The following is a 16,105-nucleotide window of genomic DNA, read 5'->3' as shown; positions in this document are numbered from 1 at the left end:
AACCGTGGCTTGTCTTAATGTCTGGACCCCAGGTCTGTCCGCAGAGTGTGGTTTGGTTCAGGGGTGAGACAAGCCACAATCTTGAACCCGCAGTTGTTCTGCAAACATGTATTTGTTATTTCCCATCTCAATTGCTTCAATGGGAGAGAAAATAACTTTTGATCCACAGCTTCCCCCAAACTGCCCCCAACACACCACTTTCATACCCTAACATCCCTGAGGGACCGATGGGCAAACGAGTGATCTTGGTGGAAATGTCTTCTTCCACCCCAAGAAGGAGGCCTTGGGTGAGAGACCTTCTCCTCTACCTTCCCTGATCCACAAGGTCCAAGCGACCCTCATCTGCCCTTCCCACAAGGTAAGGATTGCTCCCTTTGTTAGCCTTCATTTATTTGTGGGCAATAATGTTTCAGAGGTTAAATTAGACTTGAAATTGGGTTAAATCTTATAGGACGGGGTGGGGAGGAGAAACCCCATGTTTCATTAGCAGAGAATATGCTATGACTGAAAATATAGATGTCCATGGAGAATATTCATGTTTTAATTTACCAGTTTGGTTCAAAAAAATAACTAACAATATTACCGTATTTTTCCATGTATAAGATGCCCCCATGTATAAGGCACCCCCTATTTTGGGGGACTAAATTTAAAGAAAATGAGGGGAGATGGCCCAAAGTTGTTGAGCTTTTTTAGGGGGAATAGCACATGCGCCATCACCCCAGAGGGACCACAAAGAAAGTTCATCACAAAGCACTGGTCCAATGTGGATTTCCCTCTTTGGAAACCTGCCTGGACTTCAGATATCACCTTATTTGTATCTGCCCATTCTTCTAGTCTCCCAAGAAGGAGCCTGGCATATAGTTTGGAGGCTACATCTAACAAACTAATGGGTGTATAATTGGCAGGATTTTTCTTATCACCCTTTTTATATATTGGGGCAATTATACTCAGCTTCCACCCTTCAGGTATGCGACCTGAGCTGTTAAGGTATGAAAACAATTTTGCAAAAATGGGTGACCAGAAATCAGGTCTTATCTTATAGATCTCCATTGGGATCATGTCTTCTCCTGGAGCTTTATTAGCTGCTTGGCTTGCGATTAGCCTCTTAATCTGATTGGGCGTGACGTCTGGCCATTCTGGCAGTTCTAATAACTGAGTATAGTAAACTTGTGGGGGTGAGTCAGGGTGGGGGCCATATATTCCTGTAAAATATGTCACCCAGTCCTTTCCTTGGACAGATGCTTCTAACGAGTAGCCCAGCCCATTTGTGCCTTGGGTAACCAGATGCCAAAATTTCAGTGAGTCCTTTTGAAGTGCTGCGTCTCCCAATGCTTTCCACCGTTGTTAATAATATATTTGTTTCTTGCTTTTAAGTACCGTATTTTTTGCTCTATAAGACTCCCTTTTTCCCTCCTAAAAAGTAAGGGGAAATGTGTGTGCGTCTTATGGAGCGAATGCAGGCTGCACAGCTATCCCAGAAGCCAGAACAGCAAGAGGGATTGCTGCTTTCACTGCGCGGCAATCCCTCTTGCTGTTTTGGCTTCTGAGATTCAGAATATTTTTTTTCTTGTTTTCCTCCTCTAAAAACTAGGTGCGTCTTGTGGTCTGGTGCATCTTATAGAGCGAAAAATACGTTAATAATTTATAATTGTATCGTAATTGGGCTACCTCAGTTTGTAGAGCAAGATTGTGCTTATCCTGTTTTAACTTCAATTTTCTAAGTTCCCTAGCTAGGCATTTTTTGCTTTTCTGACATTCCTTATCAAACCAAGTCTGTCTTTTAAACTTTTTGTCCCAGAGGGACCATTGCTGAGGGCTGGCAAAGTGGGCAGCCGTTCCCCTAAGCGGGAAACGCTCCCTAGAGCTTGGGCCTCTAACCAGCTGGCTGGCGCGCAGCTCCTCTCCCCACGCCACTATCCGTGTATAGGACGACCCCAGTTTTTTGACATGATTTTTGAGTCAAAAAACCTCATCTAATACATGGAAAAATACGGTATTTCTTAATAGGAGGTAGCAAACCTTAAAAAAAACCTGTGCTCCGGAATCATTGCCAAAGAAAAAGGAGATGTGCCCCTATACTTTTTGATTTGGCAATCTTACACACGAGCATTCGTACAGGACAAAAGGGTGACAAATTAATTCAACTGTTTCCTCCTCAACTATAAAGACTTTTACAGGGGGTAGAGATCAATTTGCTCTGAAGGGCAAAAGCCAAATTATAAATAATGTAATATACTCCATCTTTCCAGCAGAACTACGTAATAAATAAAAAAATACTTCTTTGTAATGCAACGCAGTTACGCAACCAAATGCAGGACTCTGTAGAGTTGTGTGGCAGAGTAAAATTCTGAGGGGAGGGGGGATAAAATGATTATTATTATTATTATTTTTAAAAAAGCAGACACTTACCGAGTGCAAGCTTTCATTTTCACGAAGGCATGCTGTTTGGAGTTCTGATTTCAGAGCTGCAATGTGATGCTGGTGGGACACTATTTCTCTCTCTAGTGTAGAGACTCTGGAGCACGCAAGTTGATAGACATCTATGAAACTTACAATCATTGCCTAAAGCAGAAGGAAAGGGAGTCGTTGTTATATACAAATGCTGGTATCAGGTCTGTGTCATCTGAGCCTAACCACATCTCTGAAGAGGCAACATCTTATTATCTAGTTTGTATAACTTACTTGCTTACGAACACACTCCCCCCAAAATTGAACATCAATACTCGCCTCTTAAAAATATATCAGATTGTATACATTTCTGCCAGCGCTGCAAATGCTATTCTGTTAATCTGGCAAAGCTTTCATTTCACTCTCTTCTACAGTGTTTGAAGAATAATGTATTTGGATGTGTAAACAGAGGTTTCTGGACTCATCTCCCAGCTAATTTCACTCAGCGAAGCTCAGAAGAACACCAGAGAGGGAGTACGAACATTTTCAAAATGAATGGACTTGCTAATTCTCCCAACTCACCTTTAAAAAGAATTAGATTTAATTTGGCATGAAACTAAAGAAAGTTACAGACCTCTGAAAGTAAATAATCTGATTACAATATAGCTGGGAAAATAATTCTGTTCAGGTATATAGTGAAGGAATGTCCCAGCCGTGTAATATTGATCAGACCGATAATAAAGTTAACTGCACAAGAGAGTATAAATGATTTGGCAGTGCTGGTAACTTGATATCTGACCTAAATAGTATAACACTATTGGGATTATTGGACTTCTTTACAACTGGTTAATCACATTTTATAGTTATAGTTTCTCTCTGAAGTGACCTGTACTGATTTCTCAAATGTTAGAATAGCATTAGGGCTGATATAAAAAAAATTCTATTTCTTTACTGAATAAACCAAGATTAAAACAAAATATGGTGTGCTCTTTAGCATTTTTCTTTTTTTTCCTGATAAAGTAAATGAACATTTTGGAATGATCAGGCTGGTAAACGTGTGTATAGACCAGGGGTCAGCAAACGTTTTCACCAGGGGGCCGGTCCACTGTCCCTCAGACCTTGTGGGGGGCTCGACTATATTTTGGGGGGGAAATGAATGAATTCCTATGCCCCACAAATAACCCAGAGATGCATTTTTAATAAAAGCACACATTCTACGCATGTAAAAACACCAGACAGGCCCCACAAATAACCCAGAGGTGCATTTTAAATAAAAGGACACATTCTACTCATATAGAAACACGTTGATTCCCGGACCGTCCGCGGGCTGGATTTAGAAGGCAATTGGGCTGGATCTGGCCCCCGGGCCCTAGTTTGCCTACCCATGCTATAGACCCTCCAAGTCTCCCTATTTTCCACGGACGTCCCTGATTTAGAGAAGCCATCCCAGTTTCTGGTTTGATCCTGGAATGTCCCGCTTTTCCTTAAGACGGTCCTGATTTTATCCGAGAAATGTTGGAGGGTATGGAGTTATGCGACCCCCGAGCCAAGGAGATAAAAAACTATATAACCTTTAGAAGACATCTGAAGGCAGCCCTGTATAGGGAAGTTTTCTTTTAATGTTGAATGTTGCATTATATTTTTATATGCTCAGAGCGGCTGGGGCAACCCAGTCAGATGGACGGGGTATTGTTGTTGTCGTTGTCATCATCATCATCATTGAATAGGGTGTCCCTATTTCCACTGGAGAAATGTTGGGTCATAGGCGAGTAATCAGAGTCCTGTTTAGCATACCATATCCCAACCGTGGGTAATGTGAGTGAGAGCTGGACCATAAAGAAGGCTGATCGCTGAAAAATTGATGCTTTTGAATTATGGTGCTGGAGGAGACTCTTGAGAGTCCCATGGACTCCAAGAAGATCAAACCTATCCATTCTGAGTGCTCACTGGAAGGGCAGATCCTGAAGCTGAGGCTCCAAGACTCTGGCCACCTCATGAGAAGAAAAGACTCCCTGGAAAAGACCCTGATGTTGGGAAAGATGGAGGGCATAAGGAGAAGGGGACGACAGAGGACGAGATGGTTTGACTGTGTTCTCGATGCTACTAACATGAGTTTGACCAAACTGCTGGAGGCAGTGGAAGACAGGAGTGCCTGGCGTGCTCTGGTCCATGGGGTCACCAAGAGTCGGACATGACTAAACAACAACAACATTCCAACCCTGCAGCTCAGCTATAAGTGTTCCTCAAACATTTTTGAGGTTCAGTGAATTATTAAGCTCATCTGTAGAAGAAGCAGAAATATGATCATTTTGGAAGTATTATAACTTGGGATGGAAGGGGATGATGGGTTGGGGAAAGAGATGCGAATTTGCACAGCAGATACAGAGAAGGAACTGTGTGTAGCGAAAAAGACCTTCCATGTAGGGGGGGTCACTCGCTGGATTGGAACCACACATAAACTGCATTGTGATCACAGAATCACAGAGTGTGATTCTAACCCCTAGTGTGCTTTCAAACACTGCCTTTATTTGCAGGATATGGCCCATATTGCTGTATTTATGCCTCGCTATCATATTGGGCTTCGCATATCCTATTGCACACAACTATAGCTATATCAGGGATGCCAAATCATAGAAGCATAGAACTGGAGAGTTGGAAGAGACCCCATGATTCATCTATTTGGACCGCCTACAATGCAGGAATGGGCACAATTCAGTATTTTGGTGCAAGCTGAAAGTTCGTCAGCTATTGTACTTGGGGGGTTTTGCTCACTGCTATTGATATAACGCGGGTGGCACTGTGGGTTAAAGCCTCAGCGCCTAGGGCTTGCCGATCGAAAGGTCGGCGGTTCGAATCCCCGCAGCGGGGTGCGCTCCTGTTGTTCGGTTCCAGCACCTGCCAACCTAGCAGTTCGAAAGCACTCTCGGGTGCAAGTAGATAAATAGGGACCGCTTACTAGCGGGAAGGTAAACGGTGTTTCTGTGTGTGGCTCTGGCTCGCCAGAGCAGCGATGTCACGCTGGCCACGTGACCCGGAAGTGTCTTCGGACAGCGCTGGCCCCCGGCCTCTTTGAGTGAGATGGGCACACAACCCTAGAGTCTGTCAAGACTGGCCCGTACGGGCAGGGGTACCTTTACCTTTACCTTTATTGATATAACGAGTCTATATTGAATACAGCAAATCCAAGAGCGTTTTTACACATGGTCTCTGTGCTTGAAACACATCATTTGTGAATTATGTCAGTGCACAGGCAAAAGTCGCTACTGATTTGTACGGCGTAGCTAAGGGAATTTTTAAAAACTGTTTAACAGAAATGCTTGCGAAAAAGCTTCCCCATCCCCTCAACTCCAACCACTAGATATTTCACGCAAAGTGTTGAAGAAACAATTCTACTTAAACAGTTACGTTATGGAGAAACATGTTCCTTTTTTCTCACGTTAACTTTTTTTTTTATTCTCAATTACAAAAGGGTAATCTTTGTTCTTTTTTTAAAAAAAACACAGAGAAAGGTTAAAAACCACTTGTTCAATACTGTTCAAATATCAGAAACATAGACAAGTACAAATGACCAGATAGAACAGTATGTTATGCAATCATAAGAAACTATAGGCGTTATGAATCAACTGCAATCCAGTCTAATCTCCCAAGTGAAATTTAGACAGCGCTACATACATTTTAATTCGGACAAGTTCTTTGGGGTAACATTTCCTACTTTCCCAAAAGGAACCATGGAATTTTCAGTATCAAGTGTTCAGAGACTCATATTTAAATCTCAGTGGAAAGATGATATTTCCAGTAGCTCACAGTATTTATTAGTGTGCTGCCAAGAATGGATTTATTGCTGACTCAGCATAAAGTAACCTGTGCGGTAATTAAGAAAAATCAAGATTTCTGTTTTTGACTTTTTTTCCTATAGACAGGAGGATGAAGAGTCTGTAACTTCTATAATACAGAACTCCTTTTCTGTTTTACGGAGTTCAATGCCTTTTTTCTTTTTTTTACAATTCGTTTTAAAATAGTACGTTAAATTTCAGACTGAATATCACCTATCCTCTGCGAGGCTGTTTCTGCAGAGTCCAGCCATTTTTTAACTGATAGTCCATTTCTACCCTTCCATCCCAAGGAACCAGATTCCTCAGATGTGCCTGGTTTAAGGCGCAATGTCTGGACCTTTATTGTGCTGGTTAGCTGAAACGTTTATCTTCTGGCTTTGCCACATTTACACCACAAACCGGCATCACACAGAATTTACTGGTGCGAAAATATTCTCTTTGGTATAAGAATTTTTCATCATTTGGTATAAGAATTGCCAAAGCTCTTACAACCAAGCAGACAGACAATGAATCCCACATAGGTACATTAAAACCAAAAGGAAAGAGACACACATTTGGAAACATCCCACCCACCTCTAAAAGGCCACAGATATTTATAGGTCAAAAGCCTGGTTACATAGCAAGGTTTTAGCCTGGTGCCAGAGATAATGATGGCGCTAGGTGAGCCTCCCTGGGGAGAGCATTCCACAAATGGGGAGCCACTGCATAAAAGGCCCTGTTCTCGTGTTACCACTCTCCAGACCTCCCGTGGAGGAGGCACAGAGACATTCGCAGGGAAGCCAAAATGCTTGTTTACAAAGCTATTGTACTACCAACCTTACTGTATGCTTGTGAAACGTGGACCACTTATAAACGCCATCTCCAACTCCTTGAAAGATTAAATCAACGGTGTCTCTGAAAAATTGTACACATCACTTGGGAAGACAGGCGAACTAATGCCAGTGTACTGGAAGAAGCAAAGATCACCAGTGTCAAAGCAATGATTCTTCAACATCAACTTCGTTGGACTGATCATGTTGTGCAGACGCCTGATGATCATCTTCCAAAGCAACTACTCTATTCCGAATTTAAAAATGGACAGCTTAATGCTGGTGGTCAACAAAAGGGGTTCAAAGACTCTCTCAAGGCAATTTTTAAAAAATGTAGTATAAACACAGACAACTGGGAAACACTGGCCTGCGGGCGCTCCAGTTGGAGAGCAGCCTTTACCAACGGTGTCATGGGCTTTGAAGACACATGAACTCAGGACGAAAGGGATAAACGTGCTAAGAGGAAGGCATGTTTGGCAAACCCTCTTCATGATCCACTCCCACCCGGAAACCAACGTCCCCGCTGTGGAAGGATGTGTGGATCCAGAATTGGCCTCCACAGTCACTTATGGATTCATTGTTTAAACTGTGTTTATGGGAGACAATCTTAGTCGGCTACAAGTGATCACCAAAGAAGGAGGAGGCACATGAAGAACGGCTTGGAGGATGATCTCAGGGTCCAGATCGGTTCATATGACAAGTCCTTGAGGCATTGTGGTCCTGAGCCGTTTGCACCCAGAAACTAATTGGCAGCCAGTGGAAATGGAAGCAGATGGGCTTGTGCAAAGGTAGACCAGGAAAGATCACCTGAATTCTGCTAGATTCGCCTTCCGCTTGTAGCTTCCATGTTCTAAAATCCCTGCGATGGCAGAGGGTTTGCCCCATCCTTCAGCAAAAGATTTTGGGGGGGCCCAAAGTGGAAAATCCTGCTGTAGAAGAGAAACTCCAGTGTTGGTTCTCGAGATCCCACACTGCTTTCAAAAAATGGTGATGAAGATTTTTGAAGAAGAAGAAGAAGAAGAAGAAGAAGGAGGAGGAGGAGGAGGAGGAGGAGGAGGAGGAGAAGATTGATAGAGGAATGCAGCCTCTTGATTTCTTACTGAATTGACAGTACTATTACAGGGAAACTAACAACAGAACATTTGAAAGTAGTCACTTATCATTATAAATAAAACCAACCAAAAAAAAGAAGGGTTATACTGTTCTTGATTAGAAAGCAATCATGTCTCCCTGAACCGTTTTTTACAACCCAGACAGATTCATATGGAACGTTCATTTAAAAACCGAAATCCCTTCCAGACTGGGGAGTATTGTAAGAATGTCAGTGGGGCAGGAAAGCTAGCCACAGCAATTCTGAAGGCTGAAGAATTTTAATTTCAAGCATTAAAAAGCCATTTTAAATTGAAACACAGGATGTAAGTTAATAAAGCCTAAAACATACACGAGGCTGCCAATTTTAGAGTAGAAACAGTAACAAATTACTCAGGAGTAACCAAAACGCAAGGAAGTAATAAGAGAGCAAATGGTTCCTGAGTGACCTCCTTCCTGTCCTTTTGACCTTTTTACTTTTCTATTGTACATTATATTATATTCTTAAGAAAACATCTTATACAGATGGGGAAACCCAGCCAGATGGGCGGGGTATAAATTATAAATTATAAACACGGTGGCAACAGAATTTACTCCCAGAGAATTGGCCAATTTTAAGAAATGACCTCTGGGCCAATACCAACTTCCAGAAACAGCTCGCTGAACATGTACAGTGGTACCGTGGGTTACAGACACTTCAGGTTACAGACGCTTCAGGTTACAGACTCTGCTAACCAAGAAATAGCACCTTGGGTTAAGAACTTTGCTTCAGGATGAGAACAGAAATCGTGCAGCAGAGGCAGCAGGAGGCCCCATTAGCTAAAGTGGTACCTCAGGTTAAGAACAGTTTCAGGTTAAAAACGGATCTCTGGAACGGATTAAGTTCGTAACCCAAGGTACCACTGTATGTTGGAAGCTGCCCAGAGTAGCTGGGGCAACCCAGGAAGATGCGTGGGGTATAAATAGAAAATTATCATTATGGAATGGGATGTCCCTATTTTCATTGGAGAAATGTTGGAGGGTATGTAATCTAACCACCCATTTCTCTTTGTTATTCTCCAGACTACTGAGATATAGAGAGTTTAAAGCAAGGACTTTTCTTTTGAGTCTATGACCCCAGGGCCACCCTTGTTTAAACAGTGTGGTTCTTCAGTGAAGCCATAATGAGTTGATTCCCCCACCACCCAAAGGTGTTGACTTGGTCTTGTAGATCTTCTGACTGCTGGTACTATGGATCAGTCTACAGTGGTACCTCGGGTTACATACGCTTCAGGTTACAGACACTTCAGGTTAAGGACTCCACTAACCCAGAAGTAGTACCTTGGGTTAAGAACTTTGCTTCAGGATGAGAACAGAAATCGCGCAGCGGCAGCAGGAGGCGCCATTAGCTAAAGTGGTGCTTCAGGTTAAGAACAGTTTCAGGTTAAGAACGGAATGAATTAAGTTCTTAACCCGAGGTACCACTGTAATGTTCCATGTTCCTTCCCCCCGGTAAAATTCTGATAGATCAGCAGTGGGGAACTGTTTCACCCCAAGATCTGCGTTGCATTTGGGGCTCACCTTCTGAGACTCACACGGTCAGAGCTTCCAAGTGTCCCTATTTTCCAGGGACAGTCCTGGATTTACAGAAGCCGTACCAGTTTCTGATTTGGTCCCAGAATGTCCCGCTTTTTCTTAGGACGTCCCTATTTTAACTGGATAAATGTTGAAGGATACAGAGTTTTCAAGCCAAGGAGATAAAGAACTATAGAACCTTTAGAATACATCTGTATAGGGACGATTCTTAAGGTTTAATGTTTATTACATTTTTATATGCGTTGGAAGCCACCCAGAGTGGCTGGGGCAACCCAGTCAGGTGGGTGGCGTATAAACAAAGTAATAATAATAATAATAATAATAATAATAATAATAATAGGTGGTGTTGTTCCATAGGACGTCCCTATTTTCATCTGAGAAATGTGGGAGGATATGCCTTTGCATTTAATTAATAAGATCAAGGAAAGTCACAGTTATTGCCAAGTTTGAAACAGCTCAAGAAGAATGTTCTAGAAAACAGAGCTCTCACTGCTCAAGTTGCTAAATGACTTCTTGCAAAGGAACTGTTATTATTTTTAATACTTTCATTCATCTATGGGGTATTAAAACGAACGTTCTTTACTGCAGGGGAGGAGTTTAGTAATGTGGCGCCCTGGGCAAGGACAAAATTTGGCACCCCCTAACTTTGAGTAAGTACCAATATAAATATAGGTATTATTATTATTATTATTATTATTATTACTATTACTATTTTGGGCCACCTCAGCTTAGTGCCCTGTGTGGCAGAACCGCCCTCACTGCCCTAAATCCGGCACTGTTTACTGTATCCAGTGGTCATTTTCCTGAGAATCTGTGACAATAGAAAATCGAAATAAGGCATAATTGAGGCTTATTAAAGATGTGAGTAAACACATTTATGCACTTAAGGTTATTTAGTAGACAGTTGAAGAATAGTTCCTTATCTGAACAGTTCAGAAGAGTTAATATTAACCATAAAGTGTAAAACTGAGCACTGATTTAAAAAATCATTTAAGTGAAGTATGTGTCTTCATAGATGGATACATTTATTATTATTATTATTATTATTATTATTATTATTATTATTATTACTATTATTATTATTATTATTATTATTATTACCAATATTTCTTTTTGCCAGGCTTTAAGTAGTCTAAGATTTTAGAATGCTGATGTTGGGTTGTATCCAACTAGGTTAGACCCATTGAAAGGTTAGACCCACTGAAATCAGGGGACTTGGTCATGCTTAACTGAATTCAGTGGGTCTCCTCTGAGGATGATTTAGCTGCACATCATCTAATACTGTTCATAAAACCTTCCACTATGCGGTAGCATTGGCGTTCAACTTTATAGCAATATCAGCTTCAACAAAATTAGAGATTTTGGTCTTTCCCTGGCAGTGGGTGGTGAGGAGGATCGACTTTCGTCTAGACAAAGTTTTATCAACTGAACAGAAGCAGGAAAAAAGAACAAATATCAAATCTCTAAGAAAGTTGTCATATATAAAATTATAATCATAAGCAGACCATTAAGATAATACAGGGGGGGAAACTGCAACAAAAATTAGAAACACAAAGAAGAGGTTCTTCTGCTTTTTAAGTATAGAAAGAGAAGAAAATTCCAAATTAATATTTGCCTTTTAGGCTTCCAGCCTCCAGGAAATTCCTGAACTAAAAAGAATGTTAGTAGGTAATAAATTTACCTAAGGGCAATGTACACAAAGAGATGAAAAGGAACAAGAGAGGGAATAATAAATGTACTTCAAAAGAATGTGAGCCTAACTTTAGTGTAGCAAACTACTAGGATGAAAATCTGAAGAGACTACAAATGTTGTGTTCACTGTGAAGTTTGCCCAAAAAGTGACAACAGGCAAAGAATGTTTGGTGCAGAGCTACAAAGTAAAATAAAAAATGGCACCCTGCATCTATACTGACTATTCTGCAGAAAGAATGGTCCATTCTACTTCTAGGGCACCATTTGTTTCCTTGCCAATTTGAGGGTTGTGTTGTGCTCCCCATCACGCATAGGAGGGGAACCCGTGAAGTATTTACGGATGTAAAATATCAGTGCATATTGACAGTATACTGTAGATTTCTGCCCGATCTGCTGGCCTTTCATTGTAGGAATGGGAAAATTAGATGCTAAAGGAAAACTAAGTACATTGTTCCACATTGCTTCAAAACTGCAGGAAATATGTATGAAGTCGCCCCTAATCTGGCACAGAACGTGTCAATGGCTTCAGAAAGAGAGTTTTGAAGGAAGACATTCCACAAATTATTTTGTTTTATTATTATTTGAGAGAGGGGAGGACATTGTGTTGAGTGGGCTGCTGAATTTGAATTTCTCTCAAAAGAGTATGCGTGAAAATGCATTCAGGTTTTTTCCTTTGTCCCGCAACTCCTTACAGCAGCTACAGAAGAGGCTATAAACTATGAGGCATTTTCAGGCCTCACAAGAGGCCTCATGGGAAACAACATTCGACAGAAACTGCTTTTCCGCAGCTGTTTGGTACATGCTTTAATGATCTGCTCTCCATGGATCTTCATCTGACACCAAACTTGTGCTGGGCTTCATCTAAGCACGGCACATGCAAGTTAAATGCACCAGAAGGGAAGGCAATTCCATTCCAGTCCCCACACAAACACACACACACTCCAGGATCCTTCACTGCAACTGCTTTGAGCCAAACCCTGCCCTCTTAACTTCAGTATCAATTATGTTTTCTCTCCTGCCACTCACCCCTTCCACATCCCATCAAGGTCTTGGTGGACACCCAAAAGATGAAGAGGTCAAATCAGTTAAGATCAAATGGGCACAAGATATAGGACACAATATACAATTTGAGGACTGGGAGAAGTTGTGGAAGGTGGACTTGAAATTTACAGACTGTTTTCTTTTGAAAGAAACTTATATGAAAATGATGTATAGATGGTATATCACACCAGAACAAATGGCAAAAATGTACAAAACTGGGTCAAATACATGTTGGAAATGTAAAGAAAAAGAAGATACTTTGTATCATATGTGGTGGGAATGTAAAGAAGTTAAAAAATTCTGGGAGATGATATATAACGAACTGAAAAAAAATGTATAAAATGACATTCTTGTTAGGGATTTTAGGAAGAGACCTGCCAAGAAAAACAAAGAATTTATTTATGTATGCTACAACAGCGGCAAGAGTCTTGTTAGCACAAGGACGGAAGAATGAGGAAACCCCAACGAAAGAACAATGGCAAGAAAAACTGATGAGTTACGCGGAGCCGGCAAAGCTGACATATAAATTACGTGACAAGAACAATCGTGACTTCAAGGAAGAATGGGAACTTTTTACAAATTATCTAAAACAACAACAGGTTTTGAACAAACATCCACTAATCTATTAGTAGAATATATGACAGATAAGGCAATGATATGTATAATTTTACAACATGCAGAGAATATGTGCAAACAAATCAGAGAGGGGAGCTGTGGGAAGTCTTTAGTGGGTGGGAGAGGGAGGGATGGGGGGGAGGGGTAGAAAAGTAATTGGTTACATTGATTGATCATTTGTTTTGTTAAAATTGCTTAATAAAGATTTTTTTTAAAAAAAGAGAAAGATAACAGAACCAGTTTTAAGCCAGCTGTGCTCAGCTTCTCAGAAGGAATAATCCAAACAAGAATCTCCTGCCTGTTTCTTTCACATAGAAAGAAAACTTTCCAGAACACTCTTGAACCAAGCAGAACAAGAAAGATCTCCACATATCAGATCAATACTTTATGTACTAAGATATGCAAACTGACAGACACCCCAAGAACTGAAGCTCTCCGAAGGATGGCAAATGGGCCATGTGAAGTTATGGCATGATTTCCTATTTGTGAAAGAATGGATTTGAATTTGGAAGATGGAAAGGAAACTGCTTCTACTGAAAACCACAGCAGACTGGCACGCAAGAGCCATCGTGGCATTTCTTGCCAAGTATAGATTGTCCTAAGAACAACATTGATTTTCTAAATTCAAGCTGTGGCTCTATGATGTCCTGTTACTTCAGACTAAGTTCCAATGAGTTTCGTGGGACTTGCTTCTGAGCAAACACGCTTTAAGAGATAGTGCTGCATTATAATTAGGCGGGTCACAGTGTAAGTGGAGAAATTCGGTGAAACTTCTCCCTTTAGAGATCCTAAATCAGCGTTTTGGTGTCCATTCAGAAATGGGTGGAGGTGAGCAAACAGAAAAGGCATTTGTGCCTTTAGCCACGGTTTTGCGGAGCTGGGATTAGACTTGCAGCCTATTCTGGATCTTGCTGAAGAATCATATTTGCAGCTGTAATGACTATTTGGGCTGTGGTGCCCTAAAAGTGAAATGCAATTCCATAGAGGCTCACCTGCCACCTACTGCATTTAGGGGTGTTTTTTCCCCCTCAGCACCTTCTTAGTTTTACTTGTCTTTTAAAATGCTGATTGAGTTGTTTCAGTTGGCTCCCTGCTGCTGCCTTTCTGTTATTTTAATTGTTGCTGTTGATTTATTGTACCATTTTATTTCTGAAAATTGTCAGTTCATGTTTGCACTTGCCAGTCAGGGAGTTTTCTTCTTCTTCAGATGAAGTTTTGAGGTACAAACAAATTAAATAATGAAGTTTCAGAGCTCCTGATGAGGAAACAGAAGAGCCAAGATCTTCTCTGACAACCCCCCTGACATTACCATTAAGGGTGATATCACTGAACATTACTGGCAACTTTCCACACACAACTTCAAGCAGATCCTGCGTACCACAGAATTTGCCGTTTGAACAAGCACTGGTGGAAGGTACTTTGGGATGGAAAAGACATTTAACTGGTGTGTGTTACCACCTTGCCACTTGAATTTGGATAATTTCACAAGATCCCTTTCTTCACGTGAATCTGGCAAAGGGGTTGGAAGCCACAGAAGAAGGGGAGAAAATTTGATTGGAAGTGGAGGAAGGCAATTATGATGATAACAATTGATATGGGATAGTGAATTAAAGGTGGAGGGAATGCTTCCAAGTTTAGATAGGCATACTGTTTTTAGTCAGGCTTCAAGGAATGAGAGAAAGAGGATTAAAGAATAATAAGGACCGCTAGTGGAATGACTGACATAGTTGTTTGTTTAGGAATTTATAAACTGAAGTTCTGCCAAAAATGGCACACAAAGCAGTGTACAATACTAAAAATTTAAATTATTAAAATGTAGTTATGGACCCTGAGGAAGTCCGCTGAGGAAAACTTGACAGAAGCTGATGCTACCCAGTGTCTGCCCCTCTTATACGCAAGCACAGCAGTAGGGCACAATTTCAGTGGGGGGGGGGGGCAAGGGTCTGTCACCAAAATCTGCAGTTACGCTTCAACGTGTCATCTGATAACTGTTAAAGGGTGCCTATTGAGAAGCTAGTTGTTGTTGTTTAGTCGTTTAGTCATGTCTGACTCTTTGTGACCCCATGGACCAGAGCACGCCAGGCACTCCTGTCTTCCACTGCCTCCCACAGTTTGGTCAAACTCATGTTGGTAGCTTCGAGAACACTGTCCAACCATCTCGTCCTCTGGTGTCCCCGTCTCCTTGTGCCCTCCATTTTTCCCAGCATCAGGGTCTTTTCCAGGGAGTCTTCTCTTCTCATGAGGTGGCCAAAGTCTTGGAGCCTCAGCTTCAGGATCTGTCCTTCCAGTGAGCACTCAGGGCTGATTTCCTTCAGAATGGATAGGTTTGATCTTCTTGCAGTCCATGGACTCTCCAGAGTCTCCTCCAGCACCATAATTCAAAAGCATCAATTCTTCAGTGAACAGCCTTCTTTATGGTCCAGCTCTCACTTCCATACATCACTAGTAGACATCCTGAAACCAGTTAAAGCTTCCAACTGAGTAGAATTCAGAACTGGGCTAGATGGAATATACAGTGGTACCTCTAGTTACGAACTTAATTCGTTCCGGAGGTGAGGTACCACTTTAGCTAAGGGGGCGTCCTGCTGCCATCGTGCGATTTCCATTCTCATCCTGAGGTAAAGGTCTCAAGTTGAGGTACTACTTCCGGGTTAGCGGAGTCTGCAACCTAAAGTGTTTGTAACCCGAGGTACCACTGTATTGACCACATTCACATGACCGAGCAAGCCATAAACCGGCCACTACTATGCATGAGCTGACTGCACCCGATCCACTCCTTCCCTGTCATGTTGAGCGGAAGCAAACTATGATCCCTAGGCTGCCATTGTAGCCAAACCAGGGATTATCGTTGGTTTTGCTCCAAACAAGCCGCAATGGTTAGCTGAGGGTTGTTCTTGGCTTATCAGCATAGCTTGAGCGGAGAGGAAGAAAGCCAGGAGTCCGTGGGTCAGTTGTTAAATTAGGGGATTGCAGCTTCTCTCTCTCTCTCTCCAGTATGACTGAAATAGGCGGAATCAGCTCTTATATGGTAAAGCATAGTTTACAGCTGTGTGGATTTTTTCC

At 41.7% G+C, this 16,105-nt stretch overlaps 1 protein-coding gene across 4 annotated transcripts in view; it reads right to left on the bottom strand.

Moving 5' to 3' along the window:
- CCDC171 (coiled-coil domain containing 171) overlaps positions 1-16,105 on the bottom strand; it is a 202,615-nt gene that overhangs the window by 25,650 nt on the left and 160,860 nt on the right. For all 4 annotated transcript variants that reach the window (XM_083419470.1, XM_083419472.1, XM_083419471.1 and 1 more), the window contains one exon: positions 2,410-2,562. In XM_083419470.1, coding sequence (XP_083275596.1) covers positions 2,410-2,562 — 153 coding nt within the window. The remainder of the gene's footprint in view (positions 1-2,409; positions 2,563-16,105) is intronic.

The sequence above is a fragment of the Podarcis tiliguerta genome (assembly GCF_965153285.1).
Source record: "Podarcis tiliguerta genome assembly, chromosome: 17".
Taxonomy (NCBI): Eukaryota; Metazoa; Chordata; class Lepidosauria; order Squamata; family Lacertidae; genus Podarcis; species Podarcis tiliguerta.
The sequence above is the reverse complement of the archived record's forward strand: the minus strand, read 5'-3'. Positions and strand labels throughout refer to the sequence as shown.